General features: G+C 54.2%; 1 protein-coding gene across 6 annotated transcripts in view; it reads left to right on the top strand.

Moving 5' to 3' along the window:
- CLIP2 (CAP-Gly domain containing linker protein 2) overlaps window positions 1-12,109 on the top strand; it is a 72,717-nt gene that overhangs the window by 36,242 nt on the left and 24,366 nt on the right. For all 6 annotated transcript variants that reach the window (XM_041748936.1, XM_041748935.1, XM_041748937.1 and 3 more), the window contains exons 5-8: window positions 6,929-7,053; window positions 8,568-8,781; window positions 9,716-9,913; window positions 10,757-10,860. In XM_041748936.1, coding sequence (XP_041604870.1) covers window positions 6,929-7,053; window positions 8,568-8,781; window positions 9,716-9,913; window positions 10,757-10,860 — 641 coding nt within the window. The remainder of the gene's footprint in view (window positions 1-6,928; window positions 7,054-8,567; window positions 8,782-9,715; window positions 9,914-10,756; window positions 10,861-12,109) is intronic.

Here is a 12,109-nt window from a genome sequence, read left to right as displayed (position 1 = left end):
GCTCAGGGTGTTGGCCAGCTCTGGTTGGTCCCCATGCTGGGGGAGCAGGGAGGTTGAGCCCCAGTTTGATCCTGTCTGGAATTCCCCCTTGCATCTGCTCCCCCCTCAGGGAGTGGAAATGGGATGTGCAGGGCAGGGGGCATACAAACCTGCGCGGTGTGGGCATTGCTCTAGACGTGTCCACCAGGTCCTAGCCTACCAACAGGGCCAGCAGCAGCCAGCACAGATGGGCCTTGTGGGCTTTCCACTGCTTTCTTGGGGGCATACCTCACCCTGTACCTTGGGCCCAGCACTTTTTGTACCAAGTCTTTTTTTGCATCCTGCCCACTGCCTTAGAAGGTGGGAGTCATCCTTCCATTTTACAGATGAGAAAACTTGAGCTCAGCCCTGGATCACGCAGCCTGCGCAGGATCATAGAGCCATGAGGTGATAGACCATTCATTCCTCTATTTACACTCATCACCTGTGACTGCCCTAGAAACAGCCTTGGAATCTGGGGGGGGGGGGAGAAGAATTTGGAAACGGGATTTGTTTCTGCTGAGGGGATGGAGCCCCTTGTGCCCCCATCCCACCCTCATCTGCAGCTTTGCCAGGGTTAGTCCTGTAGCCCGGTGCACTGCTCACTGCCAGGATCCAGCTGGCTTGACCGACCCCAGAACTTGCTGCTTCTCCTCTGTGCCTGCTATAAACACCTGGCATGTCACCTTCCTGTCCCTACCCCAACCTTTAAAAAAAATTATATGTTGGATGCAGGTGACTATGGAGGCCAGAACTTATTTGAGGACAGGGACTCTAGGAAAATGCCCCCAAAATACTGCTTTGCAGATTTTCTAAATCGTGTAATCCTATAAATGCATTATCAGGGCCCTTCCCAGGGACGTGGAAGCAGCCGTTGTAGAACTCTGTCAGCTTCACCAGCTATACAAAACCTGCTTCTGAACTGGGTCCAAGGCATGAGCAGTGTTTGTGTCCATTACATTATGCTGCTCTTCAGAGATACCTGTGGTTCCTGGTTTCACTGGGGCTTCTCCGCTACCCTCTGGGGTCCATGCATGTACTGGCTAAATACTCATGGCTGGGTTATTGATGCTCTCTGTGTCTCAGCTTCCTCACCTGTAAGATGGGATAATAGTTCACCTACCCTGTGCACAGTGTTTAGAAGGGTGTGGCTCCGAGTGAGCTCCCGGAATTGTTAGCTATTGTCTGCATTAAAGTCCATGAAGGGCAGTCCATGCGGCCATGGGGGTCCCAGGTGCAGTGAGGTACTCAGGGCTCAGAGAGCCTCCCTGAGGTCGCACAGCGGCTCGTGATGACCTGATGGCCTTGGCTGTCATTGGTCAAGCACTTGCTGGGGCCCACAGGCCGATTGCCCTGCCTCTGTCCTTTCCTGCCTCTCCCCTGCCCTAGGACACACAGAAAACCTTTCCGACCAGAGCCTGGACATCCTCCAGCCATGAGCCATGCTTTTCTGACCTCCGCCTCGGCACCCCCCACCCTCAGCTCTCCGTCTGGGGCCCCAGCTGCCGGCTCCTACCCACCCCTGCGCAGGACCTCTTTCCCCGCCATGGTTCCTCTTTCCCTGCACAGCTCCACTCACTTGCCCCAGCTTCACCCACCTTAAAAACCAAACGATCGCTGACCCTGTGTTTTCCTTCAACTATGCCCACTTCTCTGTCCTCCGTCTCGCCAAACCCCTTGAAAGGCCTGCCTGTGCACAGGGTCTCTACTCCTGGTCTCCCGCACCCTCGGTTCTGAGGACACCGTTTCCCCCAAGGCTGCCAGGGATCTTCACGTTGCAAATACAGCAGCCTCTTCTCTGTCCGGCTTTGTTTCACCCCCAGGCCTAGCAGAATCAGCCACTGTGTGTCTCCCTGCCTCCTTTTAGAAGCACTTTCTTCCCTCCACTTCTAGGATTCCACACGTTCTCCTGGTTTCCCCTGCCTCCCTGGCCACCACTCCCTGCTATTCCCCTTCTCAGGTCAGCTCCGGTCAGAGCTCTGGCCTCAGCTTGTCTCTCCCCAGTGTTCTTCTGTCCGGGCCTGGGACTTAAGATAGTCACACTCAGGCTTGGATCTCCAGTGTTGGCTGGTCTGTCCCATCAGGCTCTTATTCAGCATCCCCACTGAGTGTGTATGATTTTCCTGTGGCTGCTGTAACAAGTGCCACCAACTAGGTCCTTAACAGAAATTGGCACTCTTGCAGTCCTGGAGGTTAGAAATCTGAGGTCAGAGGTGTCCACAGGGCCACCGGCTTTCCAAAAGGTCAAGAGAAGAATCTGTCCCCTGCCTTTCTCTTTAGTTTTGGAGGCTGCTGGTATCCCTTAGCCAGCAGCCACATCATCCCAGCTTCCACCTGTGCCTTCATGCTTCTTACAAGACACCAGTCATATCCCATTAGGGCCACCTTGATGACATCACCTTCACTCAATCCCATCCAAAGGACCTTACTTTTATTCTCTTTATTTTTTAAAGATCTTCTTTATTTAAGAGAGAGAAAGAAAGAGAGAGATCACGAGGAGGGAGGAGGGGTAGAGGGAAAAGCAGACTCCCCACTGAATAGGGAGCCCGACACAGGGCTTGATCACAGGATCCTGGGATCATGACCTGAGCCAAAGGCAGATGTGTAACTAACTAAATCCCCCAGGTGCTCCAGGACCTTAGTTTTAAATAAGGTCACATGTATAAGTATGGGGACCAGCACTTTAGTGTATCTTTTAGGGGACACAACTCAACCTGTCACACATGTCCAAAACAGAACTCAGTTGTTTATCCCCCTACACCTGTCCCTGACCTGCTCCTCCCTGTCGTCCCTATCCTTCTGAACACACACCTGTGTCTCCAGCTGACCAGGCCAGGAACTTGGGACTCGGCCTCGTGCCCTAGTTGATTCTCCTCCCTGACCCTGGGACCCCTCAGGAGGGCTCTGCTGCTATCTCTAAGACACCCCCAAATCCATCCCTAGCCCACCGTGTCCCCCCCAGCAACTCCTCTCTCTTGGACAACGGATCTGCCTCCTCCTTGGTCTCCCTGCTCCCACCCAGGTCCCAGCACCCCAGAGGCTTCCATCTCATCTGGGAGGCAACCCATCTGCCTTCCTGTGGCCCACCATCGGCTGACTCAGAGCCCCTCCCTCCATCCTGGCCAGGCCTGACTGCAACTGCCTACTTTCCTTTCCTACAGTGTCTTGAGCTGTTTCCAGCTCCAGGGACACTGTCCCCAATGGCTTCCCACTTCCTATTGGCTTCTCACCATGGGCTCTCCACAGAGATAGAGGCCTCTGATGTCACACTGCCCAGCACCTGCCAACCACCTGGATTAATAGCATTTATTCACTTCCTCCCCTACTGCCTGTTTCCTGCCATGGCTGGGAGCCCCACGAGCAGAGGTCTTGGCCCTTATGTTCACGTGGCTATGCCCTGAGTGCCTACAACAGAGCCTGGTGCCAGGAAGGTGTTGGCACATACCTGCTGGATGCAGGACTCAGGGCCCTGTGGGTGGTCCTGAGCCAGTAAGACCCCGCTGGCACCATGTCCCTGTTCCACAGGCCAGCTGAGCCCCAGTGTCCCCTCGCTGGCTGTCGTTCAGGTCAGCAGCTGTGGACACCTTCAGAGAGGACCTCCAAGGGGCTGCCCACTGCTGTCCCCTCCATTCCCTGAGAGCGATCCATCTCCCCGACCAGCCTGCTTCCTGCCAACACCCCCATCCCTGCTTCTGTACCTTCCCTCCCCAGCACCCTGGCACCCCTGCTCCAGCCTCAGACAAGAGCCCCGAGCTAGCTGTACCCTCAGCAGCCCTGTGAGAGGGGGCTGGTTTGCTCCCCCTACTGATGGCAGAGCCAGGCAGCTCTGGAACCCCTTTCTCTCATCCTGTGGGCGACATCCTGATTGGCGGCTGAGGTGGGCTAAGTGAATCACCAGTTTTGACTTTCCCAGAGGAAAGTCCCCCAGAGACAGATGAACTGAGCCTGCTCACTACCATTGCTCCCTGAGAGCCGGGACCTAGCTGGTAGTTGGCCCAGCCAGGAGAGACTTGGGCCGAGAAAACCCACAGGTGGTGGAGAAGGGAGGGGTGGGACCCATCCCCAGGGAGGCGGAGGCCTGGTGCACAGTGGGATATTTTCTTAGCAGGCATCAGGGGCTCTCACGCACTGCTGGTGGGGATGCAGAATTGCACGGCCACTTCACAAAGCAGTTCAGCCATTTCATACAAAACCAAATGTTCTCTTACCATCCAGATTCTGCAGTCATGCTCCTTAGTATAAACATAAATGAATTAAAGATATACCTACACAGAATCAGGCACACAAATATTTATAGCAGCTTTCTTCATACCTGTTGAAAATTGGAAGCAACCAAGACATCCTTCAGTAGGTGAGTGGATAACAGAAACCATGCTCCATCCAGACCGTGGAAGGTTCTTCAAGACTGTCAGGCTATGAAAAGACATGCAGGAACCTTAAGTGCACATTGGTTAGTGACAGAAGCCCATCTGAAAAGGCTCCATACGGTGCTTTGATGCCAACCCTTGACATTCTGGAAAAGCCAAGCTTTGGGGATGGTAAAAAGATCAGTGGTTGCTAGGGGTTGAGGGAAAGGCGGTATGAACGGGGGCAGCACGGAGGACTTTAGAGCAGAAAAACTACTTTTTTTGATCCTGTGATGGTAGATACTTGTCATTATACATTCGTCAAAACCCCCAGAATGTCCACCACCACGAATGAACCCTGATGTTAACCATGGACTTTAGTTCTTAATCATGTGTCAGTAGTGGCTCCTCATTGTGACAAATGTATCACACTAACCCAAGGTGTTAACAAGAGGGGACTGTGCTGGGAAGGAGGCGAGTGGCTATTACTGGAATGCTTTGTACTTTCTGCTCGCGTTTTCTATAAACCTAAAATTGTTCCCCAGAAGTCTATTAATTTTTTAGGAAATTAAATACTAAATGAATTAAGAAAATATTAAAATATAATACATAAAAGAGGCAGATCCTTAGTCTGGAGGCAGGGCCTGCCACACCCAGAATTGGGGGGGGGGGGATGAGTGTCCCAAGGTGGTGCTGACCTGGCGGGGGGTCAGCGCCACATCCATCCCCTTCGGAAGCCTTTCCACTGTTACTGCCTTGCTCCCATTTCTGAGGGGAGGGAGTGACAAGGCAAAGACTGGGGTCTGGGGGCAGCTGAGGATCAAGGGTGAAGCAGTGACTCCCTGGGGCAGCCAGGGGTTAGTAGTGCCACAGACCCCCCACCTGGGGGAGAGGGGATCCGGGACGGTGGGGCCTGGTTGTTGTGCTCAGCTAGGATTGAAGAAACAGCAGAGTGAAGCCCACCAGGCTCTGCCACTCACTCACTACTCTGAACCTCAGGCTCTTTCTCTAGGAGTGGGGTAATGCTGCCCACTTCATAGAGTTGTGAGGTTTATATTTTTTAAGATTTTATTTATTTATTCATGAGAGACATAGAGAGGCAGAGACACAGGCAGTGGGAGAAGCAGGCTCCATGCAGGGAGCTCAATGTGGAACTCGATCCTGGGATCACGACCTGAGCCAAAGGCAGACGCTCAACCACTGAGCCACCCAGGTGTCCCCCCATATAACTCTTGACTCTCCAAAACCCTAACTACTAATAGCCTACAGGTGATGGAAAGCCTTATTAATAATGTAAGTAATTGATTAATATATATTTTGTATGTTACATATGTTAAGTGTGGTATTTTTACAATAAAGTAAGTGAGAGGGCAGCCCGGGTGGCTCAGTGGTTTAGCAACGCCTTCCGCCCAGGGTGTGATCCTGGAGACCCGGGATCGAGTCCCGCGTCAGGCTCCCTGTGTAGAGCCTGCTTCTCCCTCTCTCTGTGTCTCTGCCTCTCTCTCTCTCTCTCTCTTTCTCTCATGAATCAAGCAAGCAAGCTAGAAAAAAATGTAAGAAAGTCATAAGGAAAAGACATTCAAGGTACTGTATCATATTTATCAAAAAAATCCACGTGTAAGCGGACCTGTGTTGCTCAAGGGTTGGTCAACTATATAGAAAAGTGTAATTTTTAAAAAATTTAAGCTTTTTAAAAGTAATAGTCACACTTACTGGCTTGTCTTTTGAGTTTTTTTAAATTACGGCAAAATACACATAAAATCAAGCTTCATAACCATTCTTAAATGTACAGTTCAGTAATATCAAGTATATTCACATTGCTGGGCACCCAATCTACAGGTCTTTTGCATCTTGCAAAACTGAAACTCAGTTCCCATTAAACAACTCCGCATTTCCCCCTCCCCCCAGCTCCTGGCCACCACCATTTAACCATTTTTAAGGATGGTGTTTATTGACACTCTAGTGTGTGCCAGATACTGCACATAAGTACTTAATCCTCAGGGAGAAATTTTGTTTAATATTTTCATTTAGTTATTCATGAGAGACACAGAGAGAGAGGCAGAGACACAGGCAAAGGGAGAATCAGGCTCCCCGTGGGAAGTGTGATGCGGGATAGATCCCAGGATCCCTTCCTGTTTGCAAGATGAATGTTTCTCTCAGGATCACACCCTGAGCTGAAGGCAGACGCTCAACCACAGAGCCACCCAGGTGTCCCTCCTCAGGGAGAAAAATTAAGGAAAACAAATGCTTTTTATAGATGAAGATGCTGAAGCTCAGAGAGGTCAGGTGACTCAGCCAGGTTCACACAGCTGGTACATGGCAGAGTTCAATGCAGATCTGTCTGTCTGTCTCCAGAGGGCTTGTATGGGACTGCCCTGGGAAGCCCTGGTTCTACCTGAATCCCTCCCCACTGTCCTATGGCCGCTCCTCTTCCTCCTCCATTTTTCCTGTCCCCTGCACACTGGAAGGGAGAGATGGGATGAGCCTGGGCTCCTGGATGCCCATGCCGTCTCCACCTGTGCCCACCGCATCCTCCAGACCCGACTCTCTCTGTGTGCCAACAGGTTGGCGGGACGAAGACCGGTGTGGTGCGGTACGTGGGGGAAACAGACTTTGCCAAGGGTGAGTGGTGTGGCGTGGAGCTGGATGAGCCCCTTGGGAAGAACGATGGGGCAGTGGCAGGCACCAGGTATGTTGGACTTTACCCCAGGGTGTCTGGGAGGGGGCTCCTCTTCACCTGGGACAGGAGCTGGGGCATCTGAGGAAGCCGGTGTTGAGGCTCTGGGTGGCTGTGCTAGGCACCACGGTGTAGTTGCTGTCCAAAGCAGGTGGTGGGAATAGCATCCCCATTTTACAGATGAGAGAACAGAGGCCAGAGAGGTCATCGCTCAAGGTCACAGACCCGGGCAAGTGCTAGGGGAGTCATTGATTCTGTGTTCCCTCTTCCCTGCCACATGTGGCTATGTGGGAAAAGAATGAGGGAATGGTCCCCTGCCTCCCAGGAGTCCCCCTGGGTGACACAGGAAATAATCCCACACTATCCAGTGCCCTGGAGCCATGGGTGGGTTCCAGGTCTCACACCCTCTCTGATTAGAGAGAACTGACTGCCAGGAATGCTGGGTAGGGTCTGGGGCTGGGGGTGTGATGTTCTGGGTGAGCAGGGTCTGGCAGGGGTGTGGGGCTAAGGCCTGGTGGCCCCATTGCCTGTGCTGGCTGTCCCTGGGCTGGGTTGTGTGGCCCAGGTGAGGCCATGACAGTTCTGGAAAAGAATGGTCACCTCAGTGCAGGCCAAGCCACCAGGGGAGGAGCGATGCTTCAACCAGCTCTTGCAGGAGAGTAGGGTTTTTGCTTCTGAAGTAGGCTTGAGAAAGGTCTGCTGTGCAGGGGAGATGGCCCCAGTGAAGACCCACCTGCAGGGAGAGGTGGGATGGGGAGGCACTTTCAAGGAGAGGCAGAAGCTGGCCTGGCCCGGCTCCCCGGTCTGTGTAGGATTTGTGCCCAGAGAGCTTTGAGAAAAGATAGTCCCGAGTTTCCATGACAACACTTCGCCTTCCTGTTTGCAAGATGAATGTTTCTCTCAACTCCCTCTTGCTTTCAGAATTCGGGTGGTAGGTTGGGCAGCAGCCCCTACTCCCCTCCCCAGATATCTCCTTTAGGCTTTTGTTGCTCCAAACTGGGAGCTCCATGGGCCAAGGGTCATGGGGTTCCTTGGGTCTGGGGTGGCTCAGGGGCAGTCAGAAGAGTGGGGACTGCAGATATGGCTGGGGTGGGGGCCTCTGAGTGGTGTGTGGGAGCCAAGCCCAGAAGACCAGAAGGGTTCAGTCCTGGTATTGCCACTTAACCACCTGTGTGACCACAGGCAAGCTCCTCAACCTCTCTGAGCCTAAATCTCTGCATCTGTGGAATGTGGATAAGAGTAGAGTGGCTGGGGATAGAGATGAGCACTCATGTAAGGGGACGGGCACAGAGTGGGTGCTGGGTCATTGTTGTACCCCTGCTAAATATGCCTGGTGGCTATTTATGTCTGTGGGGAATCTCAGGCCCTACTTACCTCTGTTCGTTTTCTGGGAGTCCTGCCTATTGGTCATGGGGTGAGGGTGTTAGGGCCCTAAGGACAAGCCCCCATCTCTGCTGGGGGAGGCTAGGGGTGGCTCCGGGCTGTGGGGCTGTGATGGCAGTGTGGGTCTCTCCTGCCTCCCCCAGGTACTTCCAGTGCCCACCCAAGTTTGGTCTCTTCGCGCCCATCCACAAGGTAATCCGCATCGGCTTCCCGTCCACCAGTCCGGCCAAGGCCAAGAAGACCAAGCGCATGGCAATGGGTGTCTCAGCACTGACCCACAGCCCCAGCAGTTCCTCCATCAGCTCTGTCAGTTCTGTGGCCTCCTCTGTTGGGGGCCGGCCCAGCCGCAGTGGACTGGTGAGGGTGGAGCTGGGGAGGGGGACCCTGGGGTGTGTGTGTGCATGCAGGGTGGAGGGGAGGGGAGGGGAGGGACAGAAAGATCCAGGTGTTCCAGTCTCCCCTGACTTGCTGGTGGGATTTTTGAACAAAGGTGAAAGCTTAGTAGCCCCCATCTGGCTCAGTTGGTAGAGCATGCGATTCTTGATCTCAGGGTTGTGAGTTCAAGCCCCATGTTGAGTGTAGAGCTTACTTAAAAAAAAAAAAATAAGATGAAAGTTTGTATCTTTTATTTTTATTTTAGGATTTTATTTATTTAAGAGACAGAGTGAACAAGAGAGACAGAGCACAAACAGCAGGAGGGGCAGAGGCAGAGGGAGAAGCAAACTCTCCGCTGAGTAGAGAGTCTGATGTGGGGTTCGATCTCAGGACCCTGGGATCATGACCTGAGCCAAAGGCAGACACTTAACCAACTTAGCACCCAAGCGCCCCAAGTTTATATCTTTTAATAGGAAAGATTGATCCACTTATATTTGTTGAAATTTTTGTATTACTGATGTATCAGTAGCTTAACTCCTTTCCTGGGAGTTAAGGAGGGTCATACAGATACTGGACAGGTAGTATTGGTGGAGGGCAGGTGCAGGGCAGAGAGTTAGGGGTTGCTACAATCACCCTGAGCGAGGGGGGCTGAGTGAGGCTGCCCTGCTGGGCACAGGGCCTTCTGTGCACACTGCATCTAGGTTGGGAGTCTAGGATGTATGAGGAAATCCACCATGAGCCCAGAGGCTGTGACTCTCCTGAGAGCCAGGAGTTCCCTTGATCTCAAACATCATGATCCCCCCACCCCCTGTGTAGTGCATCTAGGAGCAGGACCCTGGGAGATGAGGCACTGGAGCTGTTGCCCGGATGGTGCTGCCAATCCCTGAGACCTGTCTGCCCCCATGCCTCCCCACAGCTCACAGAGACCTCCTCGCGCTATGCCCGCAAGATATCCGGCACAACTGCCTTGCAAGAGGCATTAAAGGAGAAGCAGCAGCACATTGAGCAGCTGCTGGCTGAGCGGGACCTGGAGCGGGCCGAGGTGGCCAAGGCCACAAGCCACATCTGCGAAGTGGAGAAGGAGATCGCCCTGCTCAAGGCGCAGCACGAGCAGGTGGCTGGGCACGAGGGGTTTGGGGGGGGTTGCCCAGAGGGTACTGACAGCCTCCCCGGGTCAGCCTTGTGGGCCACCCTCATGCAGAGAACTGGGTGTGTACGGGGAATCCTAAGAGGATAATGACAACGATGATGACTCCTCCTCCTCCTCCTGATGATGGATCCAGAACCTGGATATATCTTGCTTTTTCCTACTTACAATAGGAGCATTTTCTAGGTCATGGAAAATTCTTCCATTTTTGCAGCCACGTTGCCATCTATTGCGGTCTGTGTCCTCACCAACATGGCCAGTCGCCTGCAGTGGTTCCAGTTACTCACTTTGTCTAAATATACTCATGTACACATTTTTTGCTGTACAGCTGTCCACATTTCAGATCGTTCTTTCGAGTAGACCTGTGTGCTGGGCTTCTGGGAAGGGAGCCCTCGCCCGTAGACTTGGTCTGCTACTGTCACTTGCTTACTCTTTCCTGACATAGACATTCATTTCCTACATGAGAGATCCCTCCTGGGTCCCCATCCCCATTTGGAGTCTGGCTTGGCCCGCCCTCAAGTGCTGGACTGATTAAGGCCAGGCTTCCGTGTGCTGCCTTCACAAGACAGCAGGTCATCAGCCCCTGAGTATTGAGGGATGTGGTAGGTGCTGGGGTGCTGGCTATTGGGGGCAGGTGGACCTGAGGTGCCCGCTCACGGTCTGTGCCCAACCAGCCGGTAGGGGTGTGCAGGTGGTCGCAGCGGCCGACCTGGCTCCTTGCATCACTCCGCCTCTCTTGCGGCCCTTCCCCACCTGGACCCCAGTCCCAGGAGGAGACTGACACTGCCCTGGCCCTTACTTGGGGCCCAGTATGTTACAGAAGCCGAGGAGAAGCTGCAGCGGGCTCGGCTGCTGGTGGAGAGTGTGCGGAAGGAGAAGGTAGATCTGTCCAACCAGCTGGAGGAGGAGCGGAGGTATGCGCCACCCCTGCCCTGGTCCTGGGGGGCATTGGACCTCTGCAGGCCTGCCCTTCATCTGCAAAGTGGGGTGACGATCCCTATCCCTGCAGGCTTGAGAAAAGCACCCCACATGGTGCTAAACATACAGGAGTCACCACATTCCTCCGCTGCACTCCTTCCTTCCTGCCTGAGGTGGGGAGGGGCTTTGGGGCTCCTGCCTTCCTAGCTTGTGGAGTGCATCCTGAGGGGAACACACGAGGGGGGGCGGCCCTCTCATGCCTGCTACATCTGCAGAGCACCCTGCTGGGCTGGGTGCCGTGCATGGAGCTCCCAACTTGGCTGTTTCAGAAGACCGAGGCTCCAAGAAGCAGCTACAGAAGGCCCCTGGAAATCCCTTGCTTCTGGATGTCAGTCAGCCCCTGCTGAGGCCTTCCCTGTGTTGGCTGTTACAGTCTTACCATGAGCCCGGGACTGGGGTGTTGCTTCCATGTGACAGATGAAGCAGCTGAGGCTCACAACAGGCGAGGGGTTTGCCTGAGGCCACGGGCCAGTTGGCGATGACACCCGTTCTTTCTGTCCTGCCTGCAGCCGGTGGAGCTGTTTCCCACGTGTGGGGCCTCTGGCCTGACTTGGTCCTGGGTCCTCTGGTGAGACAGAGCCTATGGGAGACAGGGCCTCTCCTGGCCCAGGGCCTCTCCCTGGCCCCTAGCTGACACCCAGATTTCTGGGGCCCCCTATGCCCCCCCACACTGCCTCACGCAGCCCCCACCCTTTGCCCCCACCTTGGGGTTGTTTGGGGGCTTCCAGCCGAGGCCTGTGAGCCACAGGCTGTTGTTACCGTCTGAGTTGAAGAGAGAAGGGCTTATTTATATCTGCCTGAGACTGTTTTTGGGGCCCACACATCTGGTTCCCATGGCGACATGCAGGATGCTGACAAGCAAAAGACTTGAAGATGTCCTGGGGTTTGCGTTCCAGAGGGGCCTGCGTCCAGGCCCCTGGACATGCTGGGTGGCCTTGGGCAGGTCCCTGGGCCTCCGGGTCCCCATCTATGTGCTGGGAGCTGTCAGGAGGCCCCAGAAAGAGCAGCTTTGTGAGCCATAAGGCGCCTGTGTCTCCCTTATGCTGTCTTGGCGCTCAGGAGGGTGAACATGTCTCCCTGAGGGTGGCTTCCACACCTGCAGCAGGGCTGTGGGGGGGCCTTGATCGGGGAGCAGCCCCAGGACCCTGGCTTCTGATTTTGAGGGGCGGGGATGAGAATGAGGTT

Source organism: Vulpes lagopus, chromosome 3 (assembly GCF_018345385.1).
Source record: "Vulpes lagopus strain Blue_001 chromosome 3, ASM1834538v1, whole genome shotgun sequence".
NCBI lineage: Eukaryota > Metazoa > Chordata > Mammalia > Carnivora > Canidae > Vulpes > Vulpes lagopus.
The sequence above is the reverse complement of the archived record's forward strand: the minus strand, read 5'-3'. Positions and strand labels throughout refer to the sequence as shown.